This window comes from Pinus tabuliformis, chromosome 1_2 (assembly GCF_031772625.1).
Source record: "Pinus tabuliformis cultivar Carrire ecotype Pingquan chromosome 1_2, CPIR1, whole genome shotgun sequence".
In the NCBI taxonomy this organism is placed as follows: Eukaryota; Viridiplantae; Streptophyta; class Pinopsida; order Pinales; family Pinaceae; genus Pinus; species Pinus tabuliformis.
Genome location: NC_142298.1, coordinates 874,376,913 through 874,395,945, shown reverse-complemented (window position 1 = coordinate 874,395,945; position 19,033 = coordinate 874,376,913). Strand labels below are relative to the sequence as shown.

General features: G+C 35.1%; 2 protein-coding genes across 3 annotated transcripts; one reads left to right on the top strand and one right to left on the bottom strand.

The window, feature by feature from the left end:
• Nucleotides 1-6,805: 6,805 nt before the first annotated feature.
• On the top strand, nucleotides 6,806-9,665 carry LOC149208747 (non-classical arabinogalactan protein 31-like). The gene is made up of 2 exons (XM_089398408.1): nucleotides 6,806-7,019; nucleotides 9,346-9,665. Exons 1-2 carry the CDS (start codon nucleotides 6,806-6,808, stop codon nucleotides 9,663-9,665), a joined length of 534 nt encoding a protein of 177 aa, XP_089254534.1.
• A 5,024-nt stretch (nucleotides 9,666-14,689) lies between these two features.
• On the bottom strand, nucleotides 14,690-18,155 carry LOC149208746 (uncharacterized). Of its 2 annotated transcripts, none has more exons than XM_089396164.1 (2): nucleotides 15,036-18,155; nucleotides 14,690-14,914 (listed from the first exon to the last, which is right to left on the bottom strand). In XM_089396164.1, exon 1 carries the CDS (start codon nucleotides 17,899-17,901, stop codon nucleotides 15,046-15,048), a length of 2,856 nt encoding a protein of 951 aa, XP_089252290.1. In that variant the 5' UTR covers nucleotides 17,902-18,155; the 3' UTR covers nucleotides 14,690-14,914; nucleotides 15,036-15,045. The 2 variants fall into 2 exon arrangements, with proteins under 2 accessions (XP_089252290.1, XP_089252291.1); XM_089396165.1 differs by having other exon boundaries at nucleotides 14,690-14,874.
• Nucleotides 18,156-19,033: the final 878 nt, after the last annotated feature.

The following is a 19,033-nucleotide window of genomic DNA, read 5'->3' as shown; positions in this document are numbered from 1 at the left end:
GGTTGATGAGAAAGGATACATTCCTAGGCAAATACATCGTGAAGACATTGAAGAAGATGAAAGCTACCCTCAAAGACAGAATGATGAAGAAGAAGAACCGCAAGAACAATTTCAAGACGGACCTCACGAAGAAGCAGAAGAAAGAACAAGAATAGAAGAAAAGACTCCATCCAGATATGTTCAAAAGAACCATCCAGAATCTCAGATCATGGGACAAAAGGAAGCAGGTATACAAACTAGAAGAACAGTTGCAGAAGCTTCAAGTTATTTGGCATTACTCTCCTCTACTGAACCACAAAATGTGAAAGAAGCATGCAAAGATGAATGTTGGGTGAAAGCAATGGATGAAGAACTTGAGCAAATCGAAAAGAACAATACTTGGGAGCTGGTTCCTAGACCAAAGGATAAGAATGTTATCGGAACAAAATGGGTGTTCAAAAATAAATTGAATGAAAATGGAGAAGTAATTAGAAACAAAGCCAGACTTGTTTGTAAAGGGTATGCACAGCAAGAAGGAATAGACTTTGAAGAAACTTTTGCTCCTGTTGCAAGACTTGAGGCCATCCGAATGTTTCTTGCTCTCTCAAGTTGTCAGAACTTCAAAGTATTTCAAATGGATGTGAAATCAGCTTTTCTGAATGGAGACTTGGATGAAGAAGTGTACATTGAACAGCCAGATGGTTTCATTCTTGGAAACGATCCAAATCTTGTATGCCGATTAAAAAAGGCTCTCTATGGTCTCAAACAAGCTCCAAGGGCTTGGTACTACCGGTTGGACAAATATCTTCATCAACAAGGTTTCTCAAAAGGTTCAGCAGATAGCAATCTTTATATAAAAGTTGAAAATGACAAATTACTAATACTTGTTGTGTATGTAGATGACATTATTTTTGGCAGTAATGAAGAAGCTATGAGTCAAAGCTTTGCCTCAGTCATGCAGAAAGAATTTGAGATGTCCTTGCTAGGAGAACTGACATACTTTCTTGGTTTGCAAATCCAACAAAAGAAAGGAGGAATCCTTTTATCTCAAACCAAGTATCTCAAGCAGATTTTGAAGAAATATGGCATGGAAGATGCAAAACCAGTATGTACACCCATGGTCACAGGATGTAGTCTCAGTGCAAATGACGAATCTGCAGCAGTTCATCAACCAACCTACAGATCTATGATTGGAAGTCTACTATATTTGACAGGTACCCGACCAGACATCATGCATGCAGTTGGAATAGTTGGAAGGTTTCAGGCAAATCCAAAGGAGACTCATCTTCAAGCAGTAAAGAGAATCTTCAAATATCTTCAAGGGACTCAAAATTATGGCCTATGGTATCCTAGAGATACAGATCTCACTCTTCATGCTTATACAGATGCAGATTGGGCCGGAAGCGTGGATGACAGGAAAAGCACAAGTGGTGGTGCATTCTTTATGGGTTCTAGACTGGTATCTTGGTTCAGCAAGAAACAGAGTTCAATTGCCTTGTCTACAGCTGAAGCGGAATATGTTGCGGCTGCATCTTGTTGCACCCAACTTCTTTGGATGATGCAGACTTTGCAAGATTATCAAATCACTTGTACACCTCCTATTCCTATCTTATGTGACAACACAAGTGCAATCAGCATCTCAAAGAATCCGGTTATGCATTCAAAACCCAAGCACATACCAATCAAGTACCATTTTCTCCGGGAACAAGTACTTGAACAGAAGGTCAAGTTGGAGTATGTTCCTTCTAAGGAACAAGTTGCTGATATTTTCACCAAACCGTTGCCCAGGGACACTTTTGAATACCTCAGGCAAAAGCTGGGGGTTGTTGATGCATCATCTCACTGTTGACCATCTTCCTATTGATGGTATAGGCTCAGGGGGAGCACATAATGCATTGTTGGCATTATGGAGAAGGAGATCTTGGAAATAGCTGCAATATGTCTCTGTCTTCTTCATGATGGATTTCTGGTTACAATTCTGGAGAAGCATGAGCATAGGGGGAGCATACCCTTTGCTCTTGATGTCAAAGGGGGAGAATGATGAAGCTGAAAGTTTATGTGGTTGCCATCAAGTCCAAAGGGGGAGTTTGTTGGCATTATGATTCAGGTGTTGTACTTGATGGCAAACGCCTTCAGGTGGTAAATCAAGAAGGACGCAGGAAATTTTGTTCAGCAAGCGCGTCCCCGCAGGTATTCCATACAGAACCCGCGTCTAGGGACGCCGGCCAGCCGTTCAGAAGGTGCGTCCGCCCAGTGCACACATTTCAAGGTAGAGAAAAGCTCGTGGGGGTTTCTTGTGTGGTATCTAGCCGACGGTTGCGTGTTTCTCTGGTGTCGGCTCGTGGTATTGTTCCACGCTTTGGGGAGAAGCTTGCCTATATAAAGCAAAGGAGTTCATTTGGATTAAGCATCATCTTGGTTGATCATCTCTTGGTGTGATCTAGTCCATATCTTTAAGGGTAAATCTTCTAATGGACTACGATCTATATGGCGCATGATCAGATCTGTGGATCTGAGTGTTTGGGTTGGTTCTGAAGTCCTCTTATCTTCTATATCTAAAGGGACGCAGATTCAGTGAAGGGAAAGTGCGCCGGGACGCAGTACAGTAAAGGATCAGGTGCGTCTCTGAAGCGAAGGACGCGGCGCAACTGTGGTATTAGGTGCGTCTCTGAAGCGAAAGACGCGGCGCGATAGTGTTGATGTGTGCGTCGGTCGCAGACAAGCAAAAGGAACAGTGCGTCTGCACGCAGAACAGCATAAGGTATACTGCGTCCAGTCGCAGGCCACAGAAAGAAAACATGCGTCCCTGTCTCAAGATGATCTGTTAACTGTATATTTCTGTTCATAAGGTGTTCTGGGTTGTTTCTGTAATTACTGATCTGATATCTGTTGTAGACTGTATCTGTTGTATACTTGTTGATCATTTTGAAAAGAAGTAGGGGGTTGTAGCTCCCTTCCAGGAGAAGTCTGGAAAACGAGAAAGAGTTGTAGCTCTTTGCAGGTTGCAGCCTGCATGCTGGTAAAAGACTGCACCAGTACAAAATCATTGTAAAAAGAATTTCTTGAAAGAAGATAGAGACATTATTGCAGCAGGTGGTTTTTCTCCCGCATTGGGTTTCCACCTTACATCTTGTGTTCTTTGGTGTGATTGTCTATTTTCTTTATTCATGCTCATTGTTTTATGGTACTGATATGCAAGAATATTTCAAAAGATCAAATAAGGAAGATTTGGTAAATTGCTAGATAATACTGATTCCCCCCCCCCCTTCAGTATTATTTCCAACACAGATTTGCATGTAGAAAGATATTTCCGAAAAGCAAACAAACAAAAAACAAACCAATTAAAAATTTGATAAAATTTGAATTTATCCTCTTTCAGTTATTATTGTACTTTGTCATTTATCCTCTTTCAGTTAACCAATTAAAAATTTGAATTTATCCTCTTTCAGTTATTATTGTACTTTGTCATTTTTCAAAAAGATATGTATTTTTCTTTTTGTTTAAGAAAATCATCTGGTAAATATTAAAAAAACAATTATCTTAAATTTAATAAAAATAAAAATAAAAATAAATATATATATATATATATATATATATATATATATAATTTTAAAATTATAAAATTATAAAATTCAACCTACCTCCAATCAAAACACCCACTAAATATCCTTTCCGAGCATGGTAGTGTCAACTTTGACCCATTGATAGCTTGAGGGGAACGCATTTATCGATTACGACTATGGTCTTTTTTACAAATTCATTATATTGAATTGATATTGATTGTATTCACCGTGTCCTTATAATTTTGGATTCCTATTTCAAAATATGATTAATTATATATATGTATGTATATATAATAAATAATTAAAGATGGTTTATTTATAAAATAAATATAAAATTTAATTAATAATATAAATTGTATAGTTATATTTTTTAATTTTAAATAATTAAAATTTATGAGAGATTTTTTGGCCTAAATCACATGAAATTTTATTTGTGACGGGTTTCGAAACGCGTTACAAATGAAATTTCATGTGATTTAAGCCGAAAAATCTTTCATAAATTTGATATGGATCACAGAAGTCTCAATTTAACCATTAAAATTTATTTATTTATTTTATTTAATTAATAAAATAAATTGTATTTTCTTTTAGCAGTTGTCTATAACGCGACTTTTTGAAAGCTTTTCCGGCGGGTTTTTCAGGTCGAAATCCGGCAGGAATTTATTGAAAGCGTCCCAGGGGTTTTCGAGGGTGCTGAATCCAAATATACAGTTAAAAAACGATTTTAACTGCAACAAATCAAAATTTAACCTCAATTTCTTCCGCCGGATTCCGTCACCGGAATCTCCAAAAAGTCGCATTATAGACAACTCCTTTCTTTTATGGGGTGGACATACCATGTCAGGTTGTTTTAGGGGTTTGCCTCTCCACCACGAGGCAACCATGTAGCATTTAATTAACGGATTGAATATATTGTATTATGGCAGAATGAATGTTGATGGTCTCACGGTTATGTTAAGAAGGGTGGTAGAGTTCTTGATGGAGTTGGTAATTTGGGTAATGTTTATTGGCAAGAGGGAGGTAGCTACAGTGGGAGACAACAACCATGGTAGCTCAGCGAGGTTTTTCCTCTGGAGAGACGACTTTGTGGGTCTCCGATTCGTGCTATTGTGGCAAAAAATTGACCTTCAAACAAGCACTTGGGATCCTCACTTTGTCTTGGGCAGAAATTTGCAACTCAACTCTCTCGGGGGTTGGAATTTTGGGTTCTATTACCTCATACTGCTTTGTTGGCTCAAGGAGCTTGCATCTAGTGAATTGAATCAGGAAATTATGTTTTTTAGCATGCTCACGGCTCAGAGGTCTCTCCTAGGCATCTTGGGTGGCCTATAGGTGTCGTGGGGCGGGTCCATCTATGCTTTTGGGATAGTGAGTTTACAAGCATTCATTGACTTCTATGGTATTGTTTACCTGTGTTTACTCCCTGGGTTCTTTCGTCAGGTCTCAGTGGGAGCCCCGTTTTGGGGGTAGTCTCTACATTCTCTGCTGGTTTCCGGCCCAAAGGATTGTTTGTGTTTTTATTTTGGGTTCTCAACTGTGAGTTATGTTCTCTTCCCGGTCTTGGTATCTTAAGGGCCCTCGGGCAGTTTGTGGGGACATCCTTTGGGAGTGTTCATGGGTCTGTGGAAATTTGGTCGGAGACATCCCCGGTAAAGTTGGGGGGTACCGTGTGTATTGTCTTTAGTGAAGCCTCTAGTTCTACTCAGCCTCATTGGGTGCCCCTCTTCCTGGGTGGTTGGTACTGCTCTCTCTGTTGCAGTAAATCTTTGAAGTGCTCCTAGTCTTGGTCGTTCAGACTCCTTGTTGTTTGTCCAATGTCTCGCCAACGAGGACGGTCACAGCGTGGGGGTGGAAATTTCGCCAATGTAGGTTGTCCTGTTTCGTGCTCCAATTCATCTTCTGGGAACACAATCAACACAGAGCGTGAAGTTGAAGTCACGCCATCTCCAGCTCACTCTCTAGGACAAATTGAGGCTCCAACAATAATGGAATCTTTGGTCGTGAAACTTCGGGACATACAACTAAGCCTTAACATCATTCGCGACCACAGGTATGAAGATCGTAATGAACTTGTTGCATATATGAATGATGTCCCATGCATTCATCATGAGATATTGGAACAATTGGATTCTCCCTGTTGTAGCCACCGGAGAACGAATGACCACCTCCGCAGTCTGGAAGCTCGAGTGGAACATATAGATTTTCACATGCATGAGCATGTTGGATACTTTGCGCCCCCTGTACTCCCTCCTCATCCCCCTCCTTGATATGTTGCCATTGGTCTTTGTAGTCTTTTTGTTTTCTCCATGCAAAATATGGCTTCAATGCCAAGTAAAAATAATGATTGTCAAGTTTTATCAGAAACATATTCCAGACCCCCAATTCCAAAAAGTCTGGTCGGAATCCACCGTATTGATATGATTGAATTCACAGTAGATTTTCATGAATTGATATTGATTGTATTCATTAATTTCATGAAAATTTAATGAAGTTATTTTGAACGACAAAAAAAAGAAGAAGCATAAATTGTATTTTTTTAAGTTAGGTTGTATTTAAGTCAAGAGTAGTTTTACACTCAGGCATAACATCCAACATCAATTAGATCTTAAAATTCTAGAATCACAATACAAGCATTCTATTTTTAAGGCTTGGAGTATGTCATATTTCAAAATTGCTTCTGTTTGGTTAGTATTTCTTTGATTCGTTGCTCAAGAGTATGGTTTTCCTTTAATAAAATAATGAACCAACTTATATTTGTTGATAATAGCCAATAATAATTATAGACACTGCTAATTTTAAAACTAAATTATGATTAATTTTCTCTATTAAAAAAAAATTATATTGTGATTAATCTCATATTAAAATAATAATAATATTAGATTAATCACAATATAAACCCATTTTTTAACCTATTAGATTAAGCACAATATTCTACCCGACGTGGGAGATTCCACATGACGGCTGTATGGGTCTGATGCATCATTCTTTTTGTTTTTTGTAATTTGATGAGCCCACAGATCTTTTTATAGTTTTTTTTTTTTTTAATCAGCACGAAATCGTTGTGGCATAGCACTATGAATGAACGTCACAGATCTTTTTATAGTTTTTATTTTTTATTTTTTTTTAATCAGCACGAAATCGTTGTGGCATAGCACTATGAATGAACGTCAACGTCGTGACTAATGTTTGCGTATATATTCTATTCGTCTTTCTCCTCTGGTGCGCGCAAAGAAAGCTTGCTGAATCTGGGAAAAACTGGAAACATGATGAAATTAGTAGCTCTAAGCTACACCCTCTTCTTTTGTCTGTCTGCATTGTTAGCCATTCCTCTGTGTCTAGCTCTACCATATAACAGCTACGATGATGATATCTCCCAGGATCGTCTGGTCGTCGTCGGAGGCAGAGTGCTTTGTCGGGACTGTAGAATTCCAGACAAGGAGAGTCCCGGGATGGAAGAGGAGGTCAAACCCATCGTTGGTAACCTTCAACTACTTGATAAAAATCTTCATTTACTTTTTTGGCAGCGCAAATTTCAGAATATTTTGAAAAGTAATGGATAAAAGTGAAGTGATAGGAATAAAATCAAACAATTAACTTTATTACTTTCTATTAAGTTTTCAAAATATTAATCTAACTAAATAAGTGTAGAATTGTTGAATTGAGGCTTTTGTGATCTATATCAAGTTAGTTTAAGTTTAAGAGAGATTTTTCGGCATAAATCATAAGAAGTTTCATTTGTCGACGCGTTTCAAACCAACCAGTGTAATTCATTTTGAAAACAAGTTAAAGAATCAAATCTAACTTAACATCTTAAATAGTTAGATTAGTATAAAATTTTCAATATATAGTTTTCGCCTTAAATAACATTATAAAAAATATTATTTAAATTATATTTAAGCTAATTTTTTTTTACTTTTAACTTGATTTTAACTAGTTTAACCTGATTTCAACCCATTAATCCCTTGATTGTTATCCAAATTTGTTAACAATGATATCATGTAACATAGACGACATCAATATCATCTCAAACAAATCCATATTAGTTAGCCCTGGGTTTGTCATGCAGAGACCCTCAAAACCTGGAGGTGTTAATATGAGAGAATCATTGGATCACAAACTTTTGTTAAAAAATAATCCACATTTAACATCTTTCTGGATTTAATCTGTATCTACTTTGTGGATTGACGTTTCAAATGTATATCAAGATTTATTTTCATAATCAAATATCATTTTAATACTGAGCAGATTTAAAACATCAACCAATAAAATAACTTATAATTTCTTAAAACAAATCACTGAAATCTTAAATAATCTGTTGTGAATCATTGTCAAAAAAAGTTAAGTGTTCTAACTTTTAGTACAGCTCAGATAACATACAATTTCCTAATACATATCACAATCTTAAATGTTAGGTATCGTTGTCAAAATAACTAAGTGTTCTAAGGTTTAGTTCAGTTTATATAATTTCAAAATAAAATATTATAATAAAAATGGAAGGATTTGGTAAGGATAGATGTCAAAATAAGTGCTTTTCTAATTTCCTGTGTAGTTTATATAATTCTAGTAAAATAAAAACAAAATATTATAATAAAAATAGAAATATGTCAATTATTTTGTATGTCTTATTTAATGATGTGTTTTTTTGGGTAAATTGTAGTAATTATATTTTATCAGAAAATAAGAATATATGGTTTTTTATATAACTCTCTTTGTAGAGAATTGTTCATTACTAAGTGAATAGTTCATCTAAGAGAATTAAATTACACTCGGAAATTCCCATAGAAACCTATTAAAGCACTAAATTGTTTTATTTAATAATGACAATGACTTGTATGTCTTATTTAAAGATGTCGATTAATTTGCATGTGATTTTTTTGGTAGGGTCATTTCTTGTATGTCTTATTTTTAAAGATGTCAATTAATTTGCATGTGATTTTTTTGGTAGTTTTTTTTCTTTGTAAATTTAATAAGTTAGTGATTGAGATGGATCTGTCTTCAGTTTGATTTCTAAAAGTTGTCTTTTAGTAGATATGTGTTGTTTTTTGTTTTTCTTAATTTAAAACTGGTATGAATATTTTGGAATCTTAAATATTAATTGTGTAATTTATAAAATTTTAGTGTATTAGAAGTTTAGTAAAATACTAAATTTATTTATATATTTAAAAATTTATTTTAAATAATTAAAAATTCATAATTTTACTTAAAATTATTTTCACAAATTTCAAAAATAAATCTAATAATTAAATTACTAAATATATATTGAATAAAGACATGGATAACATGATTTTCTATACTATCTTGCTAAAAAAATATTGAATAAATACATGGATAACATGACTTTCTGTGACATATGATATCTAGTTAACATGACTTTCAGAGTATATCATTTTTGAGGTATTATTTGATTGGGGATTTTTATATTTTTGAATATAATAATTTAATGAGGTTATTTTTTGGTTTATTTTTAAGAAGAATATAATAATTTAATGAGGTTATTTTTTGGTTTATTTTTAAGAAGTAGTATTTTTTTTAAATTTGATTAGAAATTGAAAAAATCAATCTTTTAAGTTGTTAAGTTTATATAATTGTGATGTATAGAATTTTTTTAAATAATAAATTTATTTCTATATAAAATACAATTTAATATTTCATTTCAACATAGGGAAAAGTCAAAAATTCGGAACTATGTAATTGATATTCATTGCAACTCCATTGCCTAACATAAGTGTCGAAAACAGTGGTTCAAAATAATCCCTGAATCTGAATAGATATGTGAAGGCATTGATATGTTGGTTCGATGCAGGTGCAATAGTGAGCATAGTCTGTATGGATCAGCGAGGACGAGCAGTTTATTATTCAAGAAACGCCACTGAGGATTATGGCTTATTCGAATTACGCCTCCACAAATACCGTTATCAGAAATATGGATTGGACGGTTGCAAGGTCCTTTTATTGTCGTCCCCTCACAAATCTTGCAATGTGAAGACTAATATGGGAGGTGGCCAGTCTGGCGCAGGTCTTTATCAGATGTCTGTCCTGGACAGAGACCTAGTTAAGTATATTGTTGGCCCATTTTCGTTTACTCCTCATTACTGCGCCTCTGTGCCACGGTCCACTCCCTAATTCATACAATCGACTTCCAGCTTTCAAAAGCAATAAGCCAAGGTGACCAATGTGGATTATTTCTGCTCAATGCTGCTTTTGTGCATTGATCTGTGCTTTTTTGCTCACGGCCATTTGGCAAAGCAAATAAAAAATTATATTGTAAATTGTATTAAAACAGTGTAATAATATTGTGCTGTTATTTTTGTTTGTTTTTTTTTAATTTGGTTATATAATATTTGAGAGTGTAAATTTTTGTAATTCATAATGATTTTTTTTTTGGGTTAATTTCACTTTAATTTTTCAAATTAATTTATTTTGAACAATTGATTATAGCTCATCATCAAATAAATTTGTTATATTTTTAAATATATAAAAAAAATTGATATTTTTAAAAATATTTTTTATAATTTTAATAGATTATTATATATATATATATATATATATATATATATATATATATATTCAAAAACTTCAAAAAAAGAGAATAAGAATATAATATTTGTTTTCAAAAACTTAAAAAAAAAATAAAATAAAATAGAATACAATATTCTAAAAAATATTTGTATACTGTAATTAGGTTAGTATTAAAAAAGGACATCCATATTTATAGTGTTATTGACTTAGAATACTTAGAGTTGTGTATATATCCACCCTTGAATAATGTATTTGCAATAAATATTGGTTGCCATTAAAAAAATCCTTAAGCCTATCTGACCACTTTAACCTAATCGTGAAAGCAAAGGAAAGAGTGAGCATATGAGCCACATGAGACAACAATTACAATGTTGACCCAAAAAAAAAATATTTTAGTGGTTGTACTAGCCTATAGTTGACGCGTTCTTTTCCTTCGGACAAAATAGGTGGACCATCATCCTGCGATGTTGACAATAAATGTCTCACAACATTTTTGTAACTTTATGTTGGTGATGACTGTTTTTTTCAATTTTGTTTAACGATAAATGGTTATTATTTTATTTGTAAATATTTGTAGAATTGATAATTTATAAAAATATATTATATAATAAAATGTATATATAATTTTTGAATATTTTATATTTAAATATAGAGGAATATTTTAATGTATTATTAGTTAAATTGATATTTATATGAAAATCAATAATTTTTTTTACACTTTAATATATAAACAATGATTTTTTTTACATCATAGACTATGATGTTAGTAAGTTTATTTTAGATAGTGACATCTTTATTTTCATTTCTTGATCATTGTTAAGATTTCCAGAACCATTCGTGTTATATAAATTTTGTAATAGTAATGTAGTGGGTTAGGGTCTTATTCATGTCTCGTAAGCCAAATCATGCTCCATGCCTCAAGACTTATCCTTAATGCACAAAACATCATGCTATTGTCTAAATGACACTTATAGGTAGAAGATCCCCTTTCTAAGATTTTCGTGGACATTCATGACCATGTTCATATCCCATGAGGACTATAAGTTTATGTTACGACCCAAAGCCCTTTCTTTCATCTCTAAATAGTGGTTAAGGCCTAAAAACCCATCCCTAGTATAGAAAATGGTAGACCCATCTCTCACTCAAGGCCAAAGATTCACTTTATAGGCTCTAAGGTGTGAGACTATTGTTTTCATCCCTAACCTATGGCTAAGGCCCTGAGACCTATCCTTTATGTGTAAAACCTAGTAACACAAATATACTATCCATAAGTTGCTCTTTATAGTGCATGCATAGCGGGTTATGGTCCCATTCATAACGCACTAGCCCTAGAATATTCTTTCACGCTATCAAACATTGTTTTCATTCCAAACCCATGAATAAGCCCTTGAAATCCATTCTTGATGTGTGAAAGCCAGTGAAATCCACATCTAAAATTCCCCTTTCAAGGGGATGTGTAATGGTTTAGGGCCCTATTAATGGCCCATAAACCCTAGAAGCCTATTTTAGGGCCTAAGATCCTTGTTTTGATCCACAAACCATGTTCAATGCCCTCAGAGCTGTTATTATTATGAAAAGCCTCATAATAGTGTCAGTGTAACTCTTCTAATTCAAATATCCCTTTTATAAGGTTTGTGTGATGGTAAATGGCCTCATCTATGCCCTATGAGCTATAGAAGCTTCTTTTAGATCCTTGTTTTTATTGTCAAGTCATGGCCAAAGCTCCAATACCCACATTTAGTGCAGAAAACCACATATGTAACTCATAATCCACTTGTAGGGAAACCATCCTCTTTATAGGGAATGTGTGGTGGTTCAAGACCTAATTCATGGCCCATGAGTCCTAAGATCTTCTTTTAGACCCCAAAGAGCCTTATTTTTGTCCCCAAACCCTAATAAAGTCCCCAAGACTCATCTATTGAGTGCAAAATGTTGTAATGGTTCCTATATGACATTTGTAAATCAAAGATTTCCTTTATAAGGTCTATGTGTCAATTCAAAGTCTTATTCATGGCCATGAGACCTATAAGCTTCTATAAGGACCTAAGACCTATATTTTTATCAGCAAATCATGGTTAAGGGCCTAAGCCTCATCCTCGAATCAAAAACCTAATGACACCTATATAGCCCTAACCTTAGCCCTATCCATGACCCATGGCTCTAAAAGATTCTATTATGAGCTAACAATTTTTTTCATATATTAACCATTGTTAAAGCCGTTGAACCTATCCCTACTTCGAAAATCCTCATAATGACACCCATGTGACATCTATAGGCCAAAAATGCCCTTTCTAAAGTTAGGGAGTTTAACCTCTTATCCATGGTTCATGAAACCTAAAAGATTTAATACCTAAAGCCCTTATGTTTTGTCACAAACCATGTCCAAGTCTAAAACCTTTCCTTTCGTCCCAAACAATGGCCAATCTCCCAAAAGCAAGAAACAACTCAACTTCTTTTCTAAAACAAAATCTAAGAGTTCATTCTCCTTGATATACTTTTGCTATACTTATTTTTGAAAAAATAAAATAAAATAATTTAATTAAAATAACAATTACAATATAATCCTTAGTGATAGTTCACTTGGCAAAGCATGTAAACATGTTATGTAAAATATTATGAGATATTTGATTTGATTTCCATATCCACACTAAAGACGAGCTTAGTGTACCTAGTGGTTATAATAATAGCCAACATAATCAACCATATATCAAACAAATATAAAATTGTCCCAATTACCAATCCCACTAATCAACCAAAAAAAATAAATAAATAGAAAAGTAAAAAGTTAATCATACATTTAATTTTGTAATGTTATTTATATCCAATAAATATAAATTACAAAGAATAAAAACTAAAACCAAACCACTAATGCTTTGATCGTCCTTTATTATATTCAAATATTTTGTTTTACTTGTTTGTCTGGTCTTTCAAGTACAATTACTCTATTTTTTTCATTACTTTTCCTTTCCTTTTTTTATTGGTTTGTTAGATCAACTCCAACTACCTCATTATATTTTGTTATTACTTTGTTATTCTTAGATGTTTAAAACATGTCTTTCTTATTCCTTGAAAAACCAAACCAACACATGTTAGGGAAATGTTATTATAACATTTTCTAATATCATTAAACTCTTCATTGCAATAGGAAATAATTCAAGTCCAACTACCTCTTTTTTTTCATTTCTTTGTTATTCTGGAATGTTTAAAACTTGTCTTTCTTTTCTTTGAAAATCCAACAGAGGTTAGGGGAATGTAATTATAACATTTTGTAATACTATTAAATCTCACTGTTCATTGCAATAGGAATATATATATATATTCCCTGGCCAACAGACAAACCTTCTTACAAACCTTCTTACAAAAATCTATAAGCTAATGCAAAATTGCACAGACAATTGAAACCACAACAATATTACATAAATACAGCATCGCATGTACCAACCATGACCAGGATAGCACATCAATGGCATAGACTTATAGCCAGCTTGGTTATGTTCATTAAAACAGTAAGAACCATTAAAAATGCTGATAATCCTCTTAAGATGGTGTTGACTTGACGTATGTTAAACATAATGTACGCACTACCCTTTGATCCCCATAACAGATATATCAAATATAATTATCAATGACATTTTGTACCATAAAATATATGGTTGAGCAAGAGAGTGTACAAAGCAATTTGAGTTGTGCTAAGGCAGCTGAAAATGTTCAGTTGAAAGTTCTAGTCGTTTTTATTCCATATAAACACAGAGATATAACCATACTTTTTTACATAAGAGTTAGAGCTCTGCTTTCAAAGTTTAACGAGCAACTAAAAAATTGCCAAACATTTCTCAGTAAAGCATAAAAAACAGGGAGGGGCGGACGAAATCTTAACCTGAAATCTACAGAAAATGTAACTGAAATCGACAACGACTAAATTAAATGATTCCTTAAGGAAACAACTGGGAATGTGCATCCAGTGACTGCCAAATACATATTGCAGTATCCACTGATGTATCTAAGGAAATTGTCTTTTGACACAATTGGGGATATGGTTCGCATTCAGTGATACAGACAGATAAATCTGAATGTTCTATCTCAAAACAAAGTAAAACGAAAATAAGCTTCAATAAGTAACAGAAGAATTGTCCAAAAGAAATGGACTTAGAGTTATGGCCAATTTGACCAACCTGATATCCAGACTCACAAGTAAATTATTGTTAAATAAGCTAAAACAAATATCAAGACCAGAGTTTTCCTGTAGTAACTACGAAGGTAATTCAGGTTTATTCTCAAACATCATGGGTATAGTAGACAAAAAGACTTTTCTTTGCCAAGCAAATACCACTGATTTACCTTAACAAATGACCAGTGCAAAATGGCCTTTTATCCGATTTGCTAACAGAGTGTACTGTAAGAGAAATAAATCGATCAAACAGTAAATGAAATGATTCTATCAGGTTGCAAGAAATAACCATTACTCCACTTACAAGAGTAAGGTCCAAGGTTCTCAACAACTTGCAGAAGTTCTGCCAGAAGCAAAACCACTCAAGAAATGTTAAAATGAACAGATCAAAAATAGCCCTTAATGCAATGATAGAAATCAGTTCGAGCCCTTTTGCTCCACGTAAAAGAGCCAACAACCATTATATCTTAGTACTCAATATATAATTACAAAGTTCTCATTTACAATTAGCTTAAATCAAAGAGGGTAATTACAAGTTTTTCTCTCTACAAATTAGATTCTAGAAATATGCAAATATGGGCCATTGCAAGTATTTATCAGGCTTTCAATACTGAACTAACGGGGACATGGTGCCACTCTGATAATCTGCAGAATCACTAACGATTCAGATTGTGAAATCAAGAATCTGCATCAAATATTACAAAATGAACAAGAATCCCTCGGGAAGCCCTCAAGTTAAAGATAAATTACTTTCTTCTCTACAGAATACAACCTAAAATGGGTGGTCAATCGTATGGAATACTTACCATTTGTTAATCATATCTCGCTGGACACATATAGCTTTTCAGCAATTGCTCTGGCCCTAGACACCTGAGATTTCATTGATGGTGAAAGGGACGGGTCAGCTAAATACTTATCATAAGCATTCAAACGTCCAATATTCTTCTCTGGATCTCCAGTTGTATCATTTGCGACAGACCTCATTACTCCTAACAGATGTTCTGGAAACTCATCAGAACCCATATGTTGGAAGCTTGGTAACTGACTCTTAAATTCCTCAAGATTCAAACCTTCAGTCGCACTGTTGTTTCTCTCATTGTCAGATGTTTCCAGTACGGTAGTCTGCCCATTACACTGTTTCCCTAAATCTGTACTTATTGGAGGATCAAACTGCCCATTGACTGCAACGCTCGGAGATTTCAGTGTATCTTCCAAAGCATTTCCAGACAATGAATCACAACCCATATCACCACGGCTTGATGATAGTGTCCCAGGGGATTCTTCTACTGCATGCTTGTAAATGTTGAGACTATCAACTTTGGGGTGTAGGCTGATCTCCGCATTTGAATTCTGGACGCCCTCTGAAAGATTTGTCAACAAATGGTCAAACACCTTACTAGCAGAATTACATGATTCTGTATCAAGGCTCAAATCTGTATGGTTATTGGTTGAACTGTCAAAATTAAGTTTTCGGTGTAGCTGCTCAGTTCCGTCCTTCCCTGATTCTGCACCATCTTGGTTATCTAGCTGCTCGCTGCTATCTATATCTGAACACTCGCTGTTGCTATTGATAATATTGTCTAAACCAAGCGCAGGGGTAATTTCTCCATGTGTGTCTTTCCCCAGATCTGGAACATTTTGACAATCAAGATGTCTTCCGTCCTTTCCCAGTTCTGTTGGATACTGATGACCGGGAGAGTCGCTGCTATCCATATCTGAACACTCACTCTTGCTGTTGATAATATTGTCAAAACCAAACTTAGGGGTAATTTCTCCATCTGTATCTTTCCCCAAATCTGGATCATGTTCATAATCAAAATGTGTTCCGTCCTTGCCCAACTCTACAGGATCTTCATGACCAGGATGCCCATTGCTATCTATACCTGAACACTCATTGTAGCTGTTGATAATATTGTCGAAACCAATCTCAGGTGCAATTTTACCATCTGTGTCTTCCCCCAGATCTGTATCATTTTCACAATCAAGATGTTTCCCCAAATCTGTATCATTTTCACAATCAAGGGGTGCGCTAGCTGTGGCAGTTAAAGTTGGCATTCCATCTTCCAGTTGATGGCTGGACAATCCATCACAACCATTATCTGCAGAATAAGATGCTTCAGTCACAGAGCCTACTGACTTAAAATCTTCCATCTCATCGTTGGCAACGTTGCCAAGTTCTGGCTGCAGAACAGTTCGCCCATCTAATGACTTCTCTGAATCTGCAGTTTTGATACTCGCAGGCTTCAAGGAATCATCCAGTAAATATCCCTCAGAATCAATGGCAATTGGAGATGTTATCCCTTCTTCCAATACATGGCCGGACAATTCATCGCAAATGTTATCCACAGAAGATGATTCTGCTTCGGTCACAAGGCTTGTCAAGCTAAGACATTCCGTCTTCTCATCGTTGGTCACGTTACCAAGCTCAGGCAGCCGTACAATCTGTTCATCCAAGGGATTCTCAGAACAAATCCTAGCTATTCCACAATCAGCATGCTCACTGTTCCCGACAGTCGAAGACTCAGAGCAGTCATTTGATGGATACACATTATAACCTACACCAGAAGAGTTTGATAACTCTGTATGAAGCCCTTCCTGAGGTCCCAAACTCTCCATATCCTTATTGACGCTGCTATCGAATTTATTTTCCTGGACAATCCCCACATCTGAGGTTTCCTCCGACTCTACGACTTTATGATTGCGATGCTGCCTATCCTCTGAAAGATGCTCAGCCAATTCACCAACATCATTGAGCTCTGATAACTCAATCACAGGGTGTTCAGACCTGAAAGCCTCATCATCAATACCGGTCTGATTAAACTCTGAGGTATTCTGCCTCTTTGCCTGGTTTTCCAAAGCACAGGCCTGGACTCCATTGCCTAAGAACATCGTTGTCTTTTGCCTAAACAAGTCATCATAACCCACATCCCTGGAACTACAAGGTTCAGTTACAAAATCTCCAGAACTGATTCCTTGAATCTCATTGCTGTAACTACTATTATCAAACTCCAGTTGCCCTAATGGGGTTCCAGGGTTTGATGAAGAGAACCCTTCAATATCGGGAAACGCATTAGATATTCCATGAATGGTCTCCGTAAGCCCAATATCACATACATCATGGCCAATACAAGGCCCGGAATAAATCAAATTTACAGAACAGCTATCCCCCTGGAGCTCGTTCTCCATGGATAAACGCTCAATTTCATCGGAATGTGAAGTTAAACACAAATGGGTACCTTCAAAAAAGCCATCACAAGGGACATTTGAATCTTCAAACTTACCTCCTGATTGGTCATGTTGTTCTTCGTCGGTTCTGATGAAATCCTTGGCAGCGAACTCTTCTTCTTCTATAAGATTCGATGTAGGATCCACAGTGACCTTGGCCTGCGGTTTCCCATATTCTTGGGCAACGAATTGTTCAAATTCCTCAACTGTGAACCCATCTTGTTCCTCTGAATATGAATTTAAGCCTGCTGCCTCTGCCCCTTTTTCCTCGTTTGCTTTCATCAACTTCTCTAATTCCTCAAGCTCCTTCTCTTCATTCTTATCATCTGGGTCAGCAGCTGCTCTGAAAGCCTTCCAGGCAAAGTAAATCGCCACAGCGGACACTGCTGCTGCTGCTGCTCCCACCACGAGAAGCCGATCTCTGTTTCTCTTGGACGCCATACCCATTGTCGCAATAGTCAGTACACGATCAGCAGCAGTATGGAAGGATTTGAATAAACTCTAGCTAAGTGAATTCCGAAAACGAACATATAAAGGCTGACAACCCCCGGACTCTTTGGATGCGTGAACAAACCGACCAATACACGATTCAAACGTTTGCGTACCGTCTCATCACCCAAGATACACACGCAATTGTGCAGGGGGCCTCGCCATTAAACACGCCTGTACTAAAGCTTTTATGTTCCACTGTAATGATTTGGCTGAAATTTATACTATTTGTGCACCTTTTTCAAGTGTTTGATGATAATTCTTTCTAAAATAATAAGAATTCATTTAGGGTGGGTAAACTTTCACTGTAAAACTGTGAATAAATTATACGAAAAATCCATAATTTAATTGTATCTTTCTTCCTTCCATCATGCTAGCTTAGGTAACAGCATGACCTTTCATTCATTATCATAGAATCCTCTCAATTTGATACCTACCCCTCAGCTAAAATTTGTACGAGTTATGCACCTTTTTCAAGTGTTTGATGATACATCTTTCTAGAAATAATAAGAATTCATTTATGGTGGGTCAAACTTTCACTGTAAAACTGTGAATAAATTATACGAAAAATCCCTAATTTAACTATATCCTTCCATCCAGCTAGCTTAGGTAAGAGCACGACCTTTCATTGTACTGAAAAAAGAAAGGAGCATGAGCTTTCATTCATTATCATCTCCTCTCAATTTGATACCTACCCCTCAGCGAGGGATAACGTTGAGCACGTTTGGGTGAGTTGACTTTAATTACAAGGAAGAGAGTTGGGATTGTTTCACACTGGTTTGAGTTAGCTGGATAAAATCCTATTTTGTTATTCAAAATGAAATATTAGAGTTATATTTAATTTTATGAAAAATCATAACATTTTATTATGGACGTATTTTATTTTATTTAATATATATGCAATAAAAGTTAGTTGTTTTAGATTTTTTTTGGGAAAGAATAGGGTGTTTAGATTTAATATGTAAAATTACTTTATGGATATAGTATTATCAAATTTTTTCTTCTTTCAATCACGTTAAAAAAAAAAATTAAGATCACCATCATTTTCCACTGGTTAAGTGTTATCCAACAATATAAGTTTCATCCAATT

Bases quoted from the DNA above. Each gene is read 5' to 3' on its own strand.
- LOC149208746 (XM_089396164.1), bottom strand. From the start codon at position 17,901: ATGGGTATGGCGTCCAAGAGAAACAGAGATCGGCTTCTCGTGGTGGGA.
- LOC149208747 (XM_089398408.1), top strand. From the start codon at position 6,806: ATGATGAAATTAGTAGCTCTAAGCTACACCCTCTTCTTTTGTCTGTCT. The intron at 7,020-9,345 runs GTAACCTTCAAC...GGTTCGATGCAG, and splicing joins GGAGGTCAAACCCATCGTTG to GTGCAATAGTGAGCATAGTC.